An 18,221-nucleotide genomic window follows, 5' to 3' on the forward strand; every position below is an offset into this window, starting at 1 on the left:
GTGTTTGTGTGTTGCATGTGTACAGATAGGGGTGGGGGAGGAAACAGGAAGGGAGGGAACTGGTGGGGGTGGTCATAGGGACTCAGTAAGGGATATGAGTTAGTAGGTGGGCGGGTATTGGTTGATAAATAATATGGTTCCATTATTTATTACTGTATAATTTTGCTGCATAATTCATTTGGATGATTATTAAGATTAATGCTAGAAGAATTGAATTATCACTGTTAAATTTAAGCAATTTTTTTTGAGAGCATAGGGGAAGTGACTGTATGTAAATTGATAATTGTTCATGAAAATGTAATTTTTGTTATGTCATTATGTACAGCAATAGCAAATTTGCTATTATGATCACAAATGTATATTTTCGTCATTTCAATTGTAGCAAATGAAAATTGTTTTTTTTTCTATTACTTTGAATGGAACAGAATAAACATCGTTGAAAAAAAAAAAAAAAAAAAGTGTGTGTGCATGAGTGTGTGTGTGTTGTCGTGTATGTGTGGTGTCCATATGTCTGTCTTACCACTTTTATTTCAGAACTGCAAAGATTCCTGATGTAGTCCTAAACTCACTCGGAATTTCAATTTACAGTGCAGCTTTGTGTCTGCACATGTAATGAGTTGGATGTTTTACTGTCTATCCAAGACAGACACTTTTTATTTCCATCTCAATTACCAAAATTACTGATATACAAAGTAGTCCTTGTGAAATTTGCAATCCTTTGCAGATGAGCTGTGTCCTGAGCAGGTCAGTCATATACAGACTATATCCAGGGAAAGTCACCATACAGTGTATCTTGTCATTAGAAGTTTAACAAAGCACACTTGTTTTGTATTGGCAGGTCCCTGTGCATGTTTGTGTGTGTCTGTCTGTCTGCCCATGTTTGTCTCCAGCCCCTCCTCACCGCTGAGATTCTTGACAAAGTCCTGGAGTTTCATCTTCCGCTCCTGCTTGACGTTGGGGTTGTGGAGGTCCGTCGTCAGCATGATGATGGCGAAGGAGAGGATGAAGATGGTGTCCATGTTGTGGAACTGACTGACAAACTCCGAGTTACAGTAGCAGTACCTCTTGGAGAATGCCTAAAGATGCAAGAGATAATAGAGAGAAATAAAAATGCAGATCATATTAAAAGATAAGTAAAAGATGGTGGACAATCAGATCTTTTGTGAATAGTACTAATGGGCATTCTTTCTGATTCGCATGGCAACTGAATATCGTAGGACAGGAGAGCATAAAACCACCATCTTGTTGTTGTTGTTGTTGTTTTTTAAGAAAGTCCAAATTACATGACTTTATCATTGCTTGGTTGGTCTAACTTCAGAAATTCTCAGGGCAAGTAGGGATGGTTGCCACGGGAACCATGGAGTAGACATCATCAACAAATTTTGAACACAATTGGAAAACATCATTGAAATATTTCAACTGTGCATTGAGGTGTGGCAAACAACAAAAACAAACCTATACCACAGTCACATAGATACCTTAAAAAAAAACAAACAACAACAACAACAAAACAAAACAAAACAAAAACCGAGAGAGATTGTGTTGGTGTATCCAAGCTAAGGTAAATATGTGTGATTCTACTTCTGGTTGTCAAGGAAATGATGGGCTCATAAGATCCATTCACCAACCTACGTGTGTACACTCCCAGTATGCCACGACCACGTATGACCTGCCCATCCCATGATCAGTGAGCGGTCGGAGAACAATGATGGCCGCCGAGATTTGTTTCCATACGTGAGTGAGTGACGGACATTCAGCGGGGATCACGATGGCCCAGTTTCACTTGCCATGCGTGCCATAACAAAGGATCATGTGTTCAAGTGTAGGCCTACCACTCATCCAGAGACTACACTGCAAATCATTCAATCAACTAGCCTTGGACCCTGGGATCAACCCATCGAGTGTTAGGGGAATTTTGATATTACGGCAGAAATCATCATCTACCTCATCATCAAATTGGCTACTCTATATTTCACTGCTTATCTTTTATTGGGGGAAAGATTATGAAACTGGTTGAATCCATTAAATCTGCACAAAATTAAATCGAAATTTACAAATATTCAAGAGAGACACATGAATCCTGTTATTCTAAACATGTGTTGCCAAATTAAGAATCATTTATACATTTCAGAGATTAACCCGTTGAGGACGGTTTGATTTTGTACAACATGCATTTCCCATAGACATCTGCCCGAGTATACACGGGACTCGTCCTCAACAGGTAAAGAGATTTATTTGAAAATTTCTACTACTGAAACAAGACAATTGTACAACACGAACAAAGAGCTCATATGAATAAGAATTCCACGCTTGGAGTCTACCTTGTGAAAAATTAAAATTGAATACCAGTAATAAACAAGTTTTCCACGACTGAAAAACAAAACAAAACCAACAGATATTGATAAAGGCACAAACCAGATAAATGTTGTGTCTAGGACTGAATGAGTTAAAGCCCACTTGAAAATGATGCAACCATGGTAGGTACAGACTAAACAGCTGGATCTAAGCCATACATAATGCCCTTTGGCCTAGTGAACTGATACAGTAAACTTTCGAGCATCAAACATCTGCCATGCCTTGCTCGCAATGACTTTTTTTTTTGGTTAATTCTTTTCTGGCAGCCAAGTAGCTGCTAATAGCTAGAATGATGATGTTGAGCCTCGTAGATGTGCGAGATCTACACAGACAGGAAAGGGGTAATTAAATCTTCAGGGACAGAAATTAACATTGTGTCACAAAACAAAGTGGGTTTTGAAACACTTACACAAATCAGTATTTAAGAATGAATGATAAAAGAGTTCACACAAATCTAGTACACAAGAATACTTCATAAGCACAGAGTACGAATTCTGTCTGGTCTAAAACCTATACTTCATGTTTGGCAAACTGATGCAAGTTTTCAAAGTTAGATTGGGAAACTACACAATTCAAGTTTGCCAATTACACTTACTAACACAACTTCCTTGGTTAGCATGGAATATGTACTAACAAGTTCTTGTTTGACCAATCTACCAGGGCTCGTTGGTATGGGGAGAAAAATATTGTTATTATTGTTCAAGGCTCGATAAACCCAGTCTGAAGCTCATCAAGGACAACGCAGTTTCGCATTGCATCACAATCTCTTTTGAAAATATATGTCTCTACACACAGCCATGGCAATGAACGGAGAGCTGCATCTACGCTCGTTTCCTTGCCAAAATATGATCGGTTCCTGTCAGCCGTTGGCACTAAGCTCACAGCGGGTCGTCTGCGCTATAACTTTTTCACTCTCAATTTCCCTGTAGCACGCAATGATTTTTTTTCTCCCTACTTATGTTCCCCAGAAACAAACCTGCTTCGGAATAATTTCACCCTAAAATGGTGAAGAGTGACAATATGACAACGAGTGTGACACTGCTTCTTGAATGGTCATAACATTCACTGCTCTGTTCACGAAAGCGTCAGATATTCAAGAAGAGCTACGTGTGGGTTACAATGTTGAACAAAAATATCTGAATTGCTTGAACTTTGCCTTCTCCACAATATCATCAATCACTCCCACGTGCCCACCATCGAGGGAAAATTTACTTTCCCCCAGTGGGCAACTCATCAAACAGAAGCTGGAAAGCATCCCGACTTGGTCTGAACATGCATATTATGTTCTCCTTAATGGCCCACAGCTTTATAAACTGTCCAGCTTCACCTGCATACAATATCAAGCACAGTGCGTGGCCCCGAATGCGAGATGTGGCGACCCGAATCACAAAAACTTTATTATCGCACTTGGAATTCAACATTTCGTCTTGTCTGCCGTGATACGTGTGACGCACGACGGATCAGCTTTGAAGACGTGGACATGAATGTTGCATTAGACGGGCCCGCTGAAGTTTGCAAAATTCTACCCTCATATCACGTTTAGAGTTATAACAATGCCATTATACATGCACTGTGTTGAGGGTATGGTAGGTGAGCCTATGTGCTCTGGTAAGCAGCATTTCATCCCTATAAACTATCAAAATAATGCATAACCATGGATTAAAAAAGAAAAATCTAAAAATCTAAATGTACAGCAGTCCCATGCCAAGTGCAATGGAAAAGGACAACATTTTGATCATTTATTATTCCCTTCCCCCAAATACACAAAATGGGGCTTATAAAGAACAAGGTGGATAAGGCAGCAAATTTCTACTTTTAATTCTACAAAGTTGTCTGTACAGAGAACACAATGTTTACATAAGACAAGTTTTGAGGGCATGCATAATTACAAGGCAACTATAAAGTAATCATGCTCTGGTCAACCACTGAATAAAGCATACTTTAATATTAATATCTATGCTTAGATATGAGTATACCTTTAAACATAGGAACAGACAGCAAATGGAAAAAAAAAAACCCTCTCTTTTTTACACCGGGTATAAGGAAGTTTTGGAAAGTTTAATTGAACTTTAAAAAAAAATATATCAGTTTGACATGCTCCACACAGGAAACCCAGTCCTCATGGTGGAGACATTCCTGTTTGGATGTACAATTGTAAAACGGTGGAACGGAATCCCGCAGGTCTGTTTTATTGCATAATGCATCCTGATCTGCTCCCCGTTTGAACAACAACACTGACGCAAACCTCCTGCATTTAGATATGAGGCAACCACAACCTGCAGTTTGTTGGCAAACTATCGGTGGCCGAGTTTCAAGGGATGGGCTGAGAAGAAGCAAAGCACAGAGAGTGTGAAAATTTCACAACATTACTATTCCTCTATTCCTTAAAAGCATCTTGCATACCGCAAATGCTTTTGTGAAATGACAAGCAAAGAAATGTGCAGGGTGGGACTGGTAATACCGGTACTAAGTCTCTGATTGTGGCTGTTGTTGATATTTTCAATATTCTGACTATCAAGACGCAAATCTACGTGGTCATGAAGTTACCAAATAACCATACTACCTGAATGTGTGCAATCCCATCTCTGTACATTTTGTTATGATCACACACCTCCACAGCCCCAAAAGTGGGTGCAAATACTACAATTTAAATTTAAGTGTGAGACTCAGATCTTCTGCCTAAATCCCAGTATATGGCAAGCATGGTGATAAATAACTACAGTTGTTTGAAAACAAGTCAGTACGGTACAATTTGATGTACTACTACAATCACCAACACAACTCTTACTACTGCAGTAAATTCCTATAATCAAAATCACACATCTACCCCGATTCTACCAAACCTTTTTACCTCTATCTCGTGGTGCAGAATTACTGATTTAGTTCCGCCATGAATAGTGCATTCATCTGCATATTTGAACTCCTTTGCTGGTCTACCGGCATGTGTAAAACAGCCACAGCATTTAACTGCTTCCCCAGAATGTGCAGATATCCTGAATTGTTTTCTGGAAATTAGTCTGGCTGATATCAGGTCTCCCCCATTTGTCCCCTTTTTCTGCTTTTCTCTTTTCTCCCTGTGGATCATATTAAAGCCACTGTTTACTATTGGGAGCGGTGATTAAAAAAATGTTTGAGTTACCACATTTGACGCATACAGCTATAGTATGTATAATTCAGTTGTATCACAACATCCTACCACATAAAAATTTCACAATAAAGCTGCAAATATCACGAGATAACACTAACTTTCTCTTTACACCATAACTGCAGACGATTTTATTTTAGAAACGATGTTGATAAAGCTACTGTTCACATTTTTTTATATTTATCAATACTTAGCATTGATTATACTGATTAACATTTTTACACTGGTTGTTGTGCGCATTATAAGAGGTAGTGTATCAAACTGTGACTGCAGCTTGGCAAAATGAGCTTCACCCACACATTATGTAAAGTATTAAGCCTTCCTTTGCAAAGTGCAATATTATACGCACTATACACATTACCATCTACAATCTGCAGACTGCAAACTGAGACTGGTCTTCAAATAGCAAGTCACATTTTAGCATCCTCAAAATCAATTACTAGTGTATGCATACAAGAGCTGCTGCCTATTTCCAAAAGACCAAAGAAAACTTAACTGTATGAAAATGGCACCACAACACAAAAGCAAACAAAGGAGTCCCCTTTGTTACTTCTGTTGCTGGGTCTACATTTCTTTTCTATCCTTAACATAATTTACTAAAATTTAATTAAAATCAAGCCTTCATCTCTTTCTGAAAATACAATTGTTTTTTTTTTTCCAATTACATGTATCTGAGGCTGAAAGTAGACCAGAGAAAGCATTACTTTGCCAATGTTTAGGAAGTGAAGTTAAGAGCAGTGAAGAACCTTCGATCTGCAGGAAGCGTCAGCCCGCAGTCGACCCAAGGCGGGCCAAAGTACGAGATCTCGAACTCAAGGAACCTTGCGCGCAGTGCAGGCTCTCATGGAGCACGGCATGATGGGAAGGACGGGGGATAAGGATCAGCCCCGACGAGGAGGAGGAGTAGGGGTAGAGCCGAGTGACACTGAGGATTAGGGCCGATTCTTTCGCCCCTATCGTTCCATCTGGCGACGCCCCTTGTTAACCCCCGTTGATCCGCTCTCCGGCCCAAACAGCTGGGCAAACCACAGTCGAGAGTGGCTCTCACGGACAGTATGGTAGCCACAGGGTTAAACCAAGGATTAGGCAAATGCCATAATCATATGCGATGAGGCATTCCCTAAGCTGGATTATGGACGCAATGTCTATCTTTATTATTGCTGCTCTAACTTGATTTGTTTATTTGGCTGAACACTCCAAAGCATGCTCGTCCATGCCACAAACACATACTGACAAACCAAAGTCTACTTAAATTATGTCTGTCCAGCATAGTACAGCGAACTATACATGAAACTCAATTCATATGAAATGAAGAGGGTTTTACAAATATCTTGTGGCAGTTTTTAAACAAAGTGTAATGGAATATCACTCTGTTATGCATGTCATTGTAAAGGAGTGATTTTGCCTATTTTCAAGGTCCCTCTAGTCCACGTTTCAAAATCAATGTGAGTCTGCTGATATTGGTTAATGATGCTATGTACTGTAGACATGTGCATCAGGTCATTCACCTTTATCATACCCTCTGCTTATGTGCAAATGGCACACAGTACACCAGTGAGCTGCCCCTATCAATAGGGAAGTAGTAGGGCACACTGAATGCACACTACGGCACACCCTGGGCAGATCAGCAGCCACACGATGAGTGATACCCCGTGGAGACGACAGAGATTATAAAGCCATTCCTCTCTCCCTCACCATGGCATCACAAGACTGGGATGATTCAACCACCACGATTCAAAACGAGGCATCATTGGGACGACCCTATACATGACCTCAAACAAAAAGAATGCGTCATCTCCATAATGACATGGAAGAAATTTGAAGAGAGTCATTGTGTAATGTGTAGATGAGCCATGTTTATCAAAATGAACCACTTTGAGAGAGATCTACTTTAATTTAGATGACCAACAATATGACAAGATTGGCAAGAAGAATGACGAAGGTTGAGGAGGAGAAGAAACAGACAAATAAGGGAAAATACAACTGATGATAAAATATGACATAAAAAACAAACAAAAGCACAAAACAAATACAATCTGCAACATTTAATTGAAACAGGGCATTTTTTAGCATACCCACACCATTCATTTTCATCTCTTACACATATTGGGTGGGGGGGGGGGGGGGGAAGAGTCATCTTCCATTTCTGGCTCAATAGGCAGAGATTGCTTGGGAGTCGACAGACTGATTTATGATTATATTCAAATGCTTGATATGTTATACCATAACAGTTTAAAAGCAGTGGATGTTTCTAGCAAACCAGGTGGGTTGGCCTAAGGATCGCCTACCATAGCAGTAACTTGTAGATTTCAAGTATTCAACCAAATTCCATAAGAACAGCTAAGTATCCAACAGTTCATAACCAGGTCAGGAAAAGAGGTGTAGGGGGGGGGGGGGGGGGGAGGAAGAAACATCTAGAAATTTGAATATATCAATAAAGGATTATTTCACCTTCAAATTTTGTCACAGTTTTAATTTTTAAAAAAAAAATCAGATTCGGAAAATGTTTGTATTTGTGCTCACCTCCATCAATCTCTCGATCTTTTGCGCCTCTCCCGGAAGCAAGAAGGACATCTGGAACTTCCTCAGCGCCTCATCTATGCTCATCCCCTTGAAGTCCATGGCCTCCACAAAACACCTGATGACGAATAATTTATGGGAAAATGGTTATACGATCCAAGTAAAAGAAAGACGATCCTCATATCGCACAGGAACATCAACTCCAAGGACTACACAGTGCCCTGGAAATGAAAACACTGTTAAGTGATACCAACGGACTACAAGCTTCAATAATCAGCTCATTTTTAGTAAAAATACAAGGGGGGCGGGGAATACCCCATAGTCTAAACCAATGTGCAGTTCTGGTTACAAAGTTTATTTTGATAAAAGCTGCCTGAATGTATTTTTCTCATGGGATGATTATACATCAACCACACACACATACCCTGGTAATATGGTATTTGTGAGAAAAAAGGCAAAAAACTCAAACATTGCTGGGTCCATACTACAAGAAAGCTTTGAGATAGACTAAAGTAAATGTTAGTGGTATCGTAAATTTGGTGTTTGCTTCCATGAAGGAAGGAAGAAAGATCAGTTATTTCATCACTTTAATTTCTCAGTAATTTCCATTAGTGTATTATGTGATATCTTTTTTAAAACAATTGTAAAATTTTAGGGGAAATTTAGCAGGATTTTGGAATGGACCACAACTACTGTAAAACTGGAAATTTTTGTGTACATTCTAATTTTTGTGAATTTTGCGAGAGCTAAGATTCTCAAAAATAAAATACTTGCAAAAGTTTTCGTCTACTCAATATGCACTGAATGCCATTGGCAACTTGCGAAATTTCAATGCTGCGATAGAGGCCGACGGCTCCAATTCGTGCAAATTTCATGCTGCGAATATTTCTTGCTTTACAGTACTGGTAAAACATGTCTCCCAAGGATTTCACTGAAGTCTTTGTCCACTACCTTTCAGTGCAAATTTGAATGATTCCTCAAATACACATTTAATCATGAGATGAAACACATAATGTATAGTGTACAGTGTACTTCACTCGCAGCTATCGATCCTTTGCAAAAGGGAAACTTTCAGCATTGGACAATTAAGTTGCACGCAGAATGAACTGCCAAATATCACTCTAAAAACTTATTTTCATGCATGTAGTCACATTATAGTGCTCATGGCAATGAGCCAAAAAAATAAATCCTTCAGTCACACGTAAAAAATGTATTCCCTCTTCATGAAAGAAGCTGTTTATGTTCGAAAGTATGTAACGGTTGGCTTGCTGCTGGGTTACCTTTTGATACGACTGTAAAATTTTGATACATGTTGTAACTAAAAAATAAGTGATTATATGCAGGGTGTGGCTATGATTGTTGATCATCAATCATCAGCTTTTGACAGCAGCACAGAGTTTAACAGTAATCTCTGAGCCACTTGTATTCCAACATGTAGTCCCATGCATAGGAAAACATGTTGTGCACAGATGGACAAACTGTGACAGATGTCAGCCACAGGAAAGCCTGTGGCCATGACCTCACCCGTTCCTTGGTGTGATGGCACAGCTGCACTCACAGGCAGCTTTTGGTGCTAAAAGGCCGTGGGAGAATTGGCACTTGGACCAGGGCAAGGGGGAAGTCTGCTTCGATCTGTTTACAGGCTAACATACACACTTCTCCCACGGATCAGATCTCAGCATATAGGCACTAGCTGCCAGACCAAAGTCACCACTAAGAATGGGCAGGAAATTCGCACAGCATGCATTTTCATGTGGTTGCTTCATAGGGCACTGTGTATGTAATTTGCAGACTACGTACAAGGCAAGATATTGAATAATTAAGAACTAGCAATAGGGATATGAAAGAGTTAGCAATAGGTATCATGTCTAAATGAGTCAAGTTTTACCCTGCTATCTTGAAAGGTCTGTAATCATTCACTTTGTAATAGTATGATCTGAGAGAAAGTACTGTCACTTGCATATATTTCATTGTGCATAAATAGTACAACCGCAATAGTACAGCCTAAATCCATTTGAAAACACAGTTGAATTTATCTATCACCCCAAAATGCCTCAAACGTGTTTAGGATCATGATTCTGCCTCAGAAAATTTGTTAGATAAACTCACTCCTAGAAATGCCATTCAAATTCCAAGGGCATTTTTGAACAGAATTTGAGACCACAATTGCCTTTCTGAGAGTAGATATAGGCAATGCTGTTTTGAAACCTGTTTATATCTCCGAGCTGCCAAGGTCACCTTCCATACAGTATGCAACCTGCAGATTGCGACACGGGCCTCAGTTTACCTCTGCTTCTCGGGTCGAAATGCGCAAAGTAGCTGCGCGGTGACAACACTCCTATCGCGATTCGATGATGGGTAAATAAACGCGGCACCCCGAGAATCGTGTTTCAAACAACGATCGCAAACACCATTCCAAACGCGTTTTTTGAAACATGATTCTCTCTCTCAAGTTAGATAAATGCAGCCAAAATCAAACAAAAATATATCCTCAGCTCCAGGCACAAAAGGAAATCAAATTCAGCTGATTACAAAGCCTATTATACAATATATGTGGCTAACAGGGAGAAAGTTTGCCTCCTTTTGTGTCTTTATCTCTGCGGTTACATAATCATGGAACTGTACTGTTTCCTAAATACATGTACCAAAACATGTGTACATGCTGTGTGCATCTGACCATATAACCTTCAGTTACATTGGCAGTTACACTAGAACCATGACAAAGAAGCTAATGATACACAGTTGTATACATGCATTATGGAGGAAATTAAGTGCGGGCAACAAGACAGGGTACATGGAACGTTGTCTACAACAGATCATGGTGTTGCGTCCATAACGCTCGTAGGGACATCTCTTCATTTGAGAACAGACAGGGAATTCGAGATAAGAGAGTCCGAGGTCAGGTGACCATGCCGCACACAATGCATGCATGCTTTATGGCATGTGACTCAAAATTGTGCACAATGTAGCCTGCCTGTGTTTAAATATAGACCTCCCACTCCTCTAAATCTCTCTCCTTCGGCACATGTCTTAGATATAAAACTGAAATACACAAATGATTCAATGTCTTCTGAGTGACTAACTTCTCATACTTTAGTTCTGATATTTGCAAGAGCTATCTTTTTTTCCTGCTCAAAAGTCAAATGAGATGCCCTCAAAGGAAGTAGATGCTTTTAAGACACAGAAATTCCAGTCTACCTGGGTTAAAAAAAAAGAACAAAGTGAGGTACATTTTGTAGAGTTATCTATCCTCATCAACCACATCTGATTAGATCTTACATTACTATTGCTTTTATTTGCAGTTTTACTGCTCATATTGTAATAATATTCCCTAAATTCTTTCCGCAACTTTTCATACAACTGAGCAGTGTCTGGCATGCACAGTTAGAATGCAATTTATTAGCCCACAAACAAAACTCTGGGCAACGTGATTTCCAGTAAGTTTAGTCCTTTGATTATATCTCAGCCATCTTTCTCGTCTGTTTCATCCATAGCAGGGACTTTCCTCTATCCTACTTCCCTCCTGCCCCCCCCCCCCCCCAACATCAATGTCTAAAATGATGAGTCATTGGAGTGGAAAGACCCCACCCCTCCATGCAGACCGGAAGAGTTTGTATTTCCTACACGCAATTGATCTACCTCCAAACTTCCTGCTTGGATCCTATGCATGTTCACGCCGCCTCTACAGGTACCAGAGATGAGCTATCCATAACACACTCTTATGATTACTGGTGAGACCATTTCCAACGTTGAGTACAGATTTTTTAGCACTCGAATGCCATATACATTTCTGCTGTATCCTGCTCTCTATACCTTGAATGAAAGCTTTCGATGGAAGTCCCACTGAGTGGGTGAAGTGACGTAAGAATACTACATTTTTAAGCAAATTCAGAGAAGTTGAAAAAGAGACAGAAAAAAGTCAAGAGATTGTTTGTGAGATTATTGCTATTCACAGCATGCAATGAAATATCACTCTTGTATCATTTTTCATATATATATTTGTTTCTCCAGCAGGAATACGAAAGGGAGAAAAAGAAACATCCTCTGAAGTCAAAGTACTATACACCAGGAAGACTTCTCAGATATAAAATAGGTGTAGTTCACTGAAAACTTTCATAAAATCCTGATATGTAATCTCCTTCTCTACATGATGGTCTTTAAAAAATATACCAACTAACATCACAATGATGCCAAATATGACACATTGCTTCTTTTTATAAATAATCCTGTGTTTTCCAGTTCTATAACAAGATAAGAGTACCATCTGTTTTGAGAAAGAACTGAAAAAAGAAGAAGATATCTTACTCATTATTCCGATGTCTTGCGTTTCCATTTTGGTGTGATTATTCACTACTTCCCTCAGACAACCTGTTTGTTGTAACTACGTCAGTGGCATGAGGAGGCTGAGGTTTAACGTCCTACTCACACTACGCTGCCGTAGACACCAATCAAGTTTGTTGTTGTACACATCCCTTTTAATAGCAAGGCTTCACTTTTGTTTTTATTCTTATGTGTGTGTCTGGTTTTTCTGGGGTTTTTTTTCTTCTCGATGGCTAGTTTTACCCATATTGAATTTATTAAAAAATGGGACTTGCATGGACCTGCATCTTCCATCATTTATGAACAAATTTCAAAAGATTTCTCCCTGATACATATCTTCCATTCATAGCTCTACCTGGGAACTCACACCTTACTCAATGCACGCTCAAAATCTATGTTTTAACATTTATGTCATTACTTTGCACAAAACTAAGGATATTGAGAGAGATTAGGCTGCTTTTTGTTTGTTTGTTATTCCTTTGAAAGGTCCACATGAAGGGGCAGGAAGGTGTCTTTGTCCTTTAATGACATTTGTACACATGCATGATATAGTGTCAACTTTGGAAGTATATTGGTACTCTTGTATTCTCAAAACAACTATGACATACAAAAAAAATGTTGCTTTCTTTTGATAGAACCCTGACAAACTTCCATCACACTAGTGCTAAAAGGGTAATGCCACTGTGGCCCTATATCAAGATGAAATATGTGATTTGATCAAACCTACAAGTCGCTGCTTTTTGCACCCTCCTCAGCCTTCTTGAGTCTTCCACTGGTTCTGTTCGAGTACAAAGCAACCAGCAGTTGTAATCTCATGGTAGAAAAGAAGATTCCGGTCACAAGACACATAAGTGTATCACTGAATCCCTTGTGTTTTTCAGTTTTGGTAATAGATATTTTTAGGACACTGGGCCAAGCAGATAATGTGTTGTGCTGTTTTGCTTTGCTTTTTTGCATCAGTCTTTATGTTTGTAGCTCTGGTGAGGAGTGGGTTTCCTCCAATGGGATTGTATGTCACCACAGGACCAACGACAAAGGAAACGATTTAGGGGAATTTTGGTATCTCTCTACCCACTGATTTCCCAAGTCATTTTCTTGATCCCGGGTAGACTTATCGAAAATTGGAACAACAGGTTGGCACCGATCCACTTCTGGACTTGAGTGTGATTTCACCCAGTTTCCATTTCTTTTCTTTTTTTTGGGGGGGGGGGGGAGGGTTGTTGATGTAAATGGGTGTGATCACTGGTGTTTAGTTTCACAATTGGCCAAGCATCGCTTTGATTTCATTTTGCTAACAAACAGAATGACTCACTGGAATAAGAAGTGAATTATGTCTGAAGGTTGCAAATGATGCTTTGATTTCAAAGTGATGTAGCGTACATATATATTCAATGATGGGCTCCTGATACTGATTCAAGGATTAAAAAGTTGTGTGGTTTCACACCAAAGTGTACTATGCCATAAAGGCAACTCCTTTTGCTTTTGTGTATTTAAACTTGTATGTTTGTTTGTTTTTTAAACCACATTGGTGCATCACAAAATTATCAATAAAAAAATTAGCATTTCTTTTTCCCATGGCTACTGGCAGTATTTCCTTCTGAGGGGCCTCACAAGTCCTGCCAACTTCTGGCCAGCACTAATTCGGCATCAGGCACAGTTTCAAGTGAAATTGGAGGAAACCTCTGCGCATCCAAAAGTGGGCTGTATCCTTGAGCACACATAACACACATACACAAACACATACAGTGATAAAATGCGAGCTTTACAACTCGGTGAATGGCAAGTTCCATGCCTGCAATAATGTCGTGCTCTGCTAAATTAGCTCATGATTTGTTCAAATATTTCTTATCATTAGTACTTGACACTCCCCCCTCTTGCTGTTGCTGTATGGAAAATTTGTTTCATTTGGCACGATGTGCCCTAAATATCCTGTTTGGCATCTGTGCTCTCAGTGGGCGATATGGACTCTCTCTTCTTGCCAGTGGGCGGCATTGACTCTTTTTTTCCCTTGTTTGATCATTTTTTAACCAATTCTATTTGGAGAATGATGCCTTCAACATATTCCCAGTTTCAAAAGGAACTATCGGTGATGAAAAGAGAGGCAATCTTGAGTACAGTCAGTAGACTTCTATGTGTTTCTATATATGAGTTGCTGGAATGTGATACAACTCCTGACCCTGAAAATGAACATTTATCCTATGGCGGGACCTATAACAGGATTTTGATGATGGGAAAACAAACACAGAATAGAAGATCATGTTCATTATTAGGAGAAAAGGAAAAAAATGGTGAAATATGGTAATAATAATCACTGGTCATTACTAAATTTAATTCACAGGAAAACTGTAAAACCCAAAACATTAGTGGCAGGAAACTTTCCTGAATTTGAGCTGACATCCTTTTTCGCGGCACGGAACTTTTGCAAATTGGCAACTGGTATTTGATGCATTGTGTAGACAAAAAAAAAAATGTTTGTGTGCACTTTACTTTCGTGTATCTTGGCTCCTCAAGAAATTTGCAGAAGTTTCATGAACGTGAAAATTTTACAGTATATACTCACTCTAGCACCATCATGTTGAATGCCTTCTGAAGGTTGCCCAAGTACTCGCCTATCTTCTGCTTGCTGAAGCCCGTTCGCTTGAGGAGGAAGCGGGCCACGTCCTGCGGTGAATTCTCAATGAACCGGTTCTCGATCAAGAACTTGATGCCTTTCTCTGGTTTCCTGTTATTTGTGGCAATAACGGGTGGAATGATAAATGAGGAGGAATTCGGTGAAAGGTGGAAAGATGGACGACGGGATTAAATTGCTTCAACACATGAAGGGTAATTACAGCGTTTTTAAAAATCAACAGAATTTTTCAACAGAGTAGCAATGATGATGATGAATACAGCCCTGTTATGTCTGAAGCCAGCCACATTGATATTGCTTTGATCATAATTTCACCATTTTTGCAGGAGGAAACAATTCTCTACAGACATTTAATATTCTACCATTAATTCATTCCCTTACTATTCACCACATCACCCCCCCCCCCCCTTCGAACAATATCGTTCTGGTTACCCATTAACTGGGTATGTTAACTTTCAGTATTTCAACTGATGAGATGTCAAAAAATGCTCAAAGAATAACACAGATAGGCCTACACTTCATAATGACAGTTCTAATGAAAGACACTGTTTAATGTTGCAATCCTCTGGCACTTAAAAACATACAAATCATTCATATTAACTTTAATCACAACTTTGGGAAATAAAGAATTAAGAAGACATTTTATCACAAATATCACTTTAAAAATGATTTGAAAAATTACAGGAATTAGTAATACACAAATCTGTTCAGATAAAGACATGAATATTAATCTTCAAATCAATGTAAACATAAATCAATCAAATGTGAATATATCTGTAATTGATAAGACAAGGAGGCAAAAATATGTTTTTTCTGTCATGTCTAGAAACACTCAGTAGTCCCCATACATTCGTGACAAGCTGCAAATACAAGCCCTATAAGCCCAAGGAGACTTGAAAAAAAAAACACCCACAGGAGTGTCATTCCTTTAATTTCCTAACAGCATTTTCTTCCTTCTATGACTACATTCAATGAAGAGAAGAACTACACACTGTATGCATAAAGGGATGAAGTCTGCTTTCCATTGCTCAACATGGATACTGATTTGTTAAACATCTCATGTTCACACATTATGATATGAAACTATGGTTTTGTATTAGTGTTATGCTACTTCCTTGTTCTAATACCCTAATGAACTGTATATTACTACAATGTTACAAGGGATGGTACTGTATTGGTGGAAATGAGAGTTGGGCTTTTAATTTTTTTGTGAAATACCAAGAAAACACTTATGATGTAGTACAGAACATACCATTTTAAAGAGGAATTCAAAGTTTATTTCATAAAAATCGGGTCTGGAATGACTGAAACAACCAAAAACAAAGGAAAGCATAAGTGATCGTAATAAAGTGTGGGTACCATACTTTGTTAGAATCACTTTTTTTTTAAAAATATCTCAGCCACTTCAAAACCAATTTTCATCAAATAAACATTGAATTCCTTGTAGAATTACATGCTCTTTCATTTCATATTTCATAGAAGAGGTTTCTCATTATCTTACCAAAACATGTTAGAAACCTGAAATTAGGTCTCGACCAAAACTATACAATCCCTTTAAAGGGATCGTATAGTTTTGGTCGAGACCTTACTTCGGGTTACTAACATTTTGGGGTGAGATACTGAGAAAGCTCTTATGAAATATAAAAGAGCATGTAATTCCAAGAGGAATCTAGTATTTATTTGATGAAGATTGGTTTTGAAATGGCTGAGATACTCAAAACAGAGCAATCTTAGTAAAAGGTGGGACCCAACTTTTATTAATAATATATGTCTTGAGTGGTTTCTCTACTTTGTCATGAATAATTCAGTAACCAATATTGTTGTTGGTAGCCCAGGAACAAAACATTTGAAATAAGGTTTGTAAGGCTTTCACTATCTAAAGGGCACTGATGAAAAAAAAAGTACACATAACCTGGTAGGTTTATTGCATGAGTACTCCCTTGATCATCTTACATTATCAGAGATTACCTATTATCATTTCCCTCACAGTAAAGTGATCTTGGAATGACTAATTAGCCAACAAAATGTTGTTTGAAATCCATTCATATTTTATCTGATCAATTCGCTGGCAAAACCTCCAAGTGATAGATATGAATCATGTTAACCACGACACGAAACTGGCCCAAGCTATTATAGCATGAGAGATTGGTCGTGGATGTGGAATCTGGCTAGATAAGCGAGATCTCATACAAGATTACTTTCTCTGTCACAGCTCTTTTTTCTTCCTTTTTTTTTGTGTGGAAAACATTCATTTCTGAGGCCATTACTCAGGGAAATATGTAGTGTATGGGCGTGTACAGTAAGTGTGTGGGGAGTGTTAAATGTTTGTGTCATGATGAAACTCAGTATTTGAATGGAGTTTATTTTTCTTTTAATAGTGACGTCACTTAATGTGTTCTGCTGCACTTGGGATGCTAAGAAAAGATTGGAAGGTGGGGCTTACTTTCATTTACAGTTTATAGCTAATGTTAATCATTTTTGAAAGATGCTCCCTTATTTAATAATTTGTGTTTCAAACATCTGTAAAACTAAAGGGAATACAATTCATTGTGTCGCTTGTTGAGACTCCCCTCTGCAATCATGAATATGCCACACATTGAAATATGGTGTGCGGGTTGAAATTCCATCACATAGATTGACTATTTCTCATTCATTATAACATGAAGGCACTGTAATGTTGATAGAAAATGCAAAAATTTTAAGGGAATATTTACAACCGTTCTCACCAACAATATCCAAAGATACTGTCAGCAAAAATTCTATAATATAGCACCTTATGCAATCTCAAGTAAACTTTGGTGAAATAAGGCATACAAAACGCCTTCTACTGATTAATCTTATATTTTTTTATTATCTATCACTTTAAAACTTTTAAAGTTTGGCAATCATATATTGTAAATCCTAGCCAACGCTCAACTAGAAAAACTTGGGGGACCTTCTCATAAATGTGAACTAGCGACATTATAATTGCTTCAGTATCAATGGTCTGCATCTATATCACAAGGCCTTCATTTCTCGAGGCATGTGTTAATTACACTCTGTAGAAAGAGCCACGGAACATATATCATTGTGGCACTGGGCTGACATCGGATACTGCATTCACTTGCCAGTTATGCCAAAGGGGAAGTGCTTGTGAATGTTGGCAGGATATCACGGTTGCTATGCGTGTCCGTCTCTGTGATTGCGGAAGTGAATATTCTCCCCTCTTCCATCCCCTACCCTCCTCTGCACGCAGCTAGACCAATTATTAGC

The 18,221-nt window shown here is 38.7% G+C and overlaps 1 protein-coding gene across 1 annotated transcript in view; it reads right to left on the bottom strand.

Moving 5' to 3' along the window:
* The window catches only part of LOC139724886 (uncharacterized), a 269,270-nt gene that overhangs the window by 12,294 nt on the left and 238,755 nt on the right, over positions 1-18,221 (bottom strand). Inside the window, exons 5-7 of the mRNA XM_071636009.1 lie at positions 14,901-15,062; positions 8,024-8,138; positions 902-1,076 (exon numbers count right to left, since the gene is read on the bottom strand). Coding sequence (XP_071492110.1) covers positions 902-1,076; positions 8,024-8,138; positions 14,901-15,062 — 452 coding nt within the window. The remainder of the gene's footprint in view (positions 1-901; positions 1,077-8,023; positions 8,139-14,900; positions 15,063-18,221) is intronic.

The sequence above is a fragment of the Diadema antillarum genome, unplaced genomic scaffold (assembly GCF_040938485.1).
Source record: "Diadema antillarum isolate AM-2024a unplaced genomic scaffold, OU_Dant_1.0 seq00000002_RagTag, whole genome shotgun sequence".
Taxonomy (NCBI): Eukaryota; Metazoa; Echinodermata; class Echinoidea; order Diadematoida; family Diadematidae; genus Diadema; species Diadema antillarum.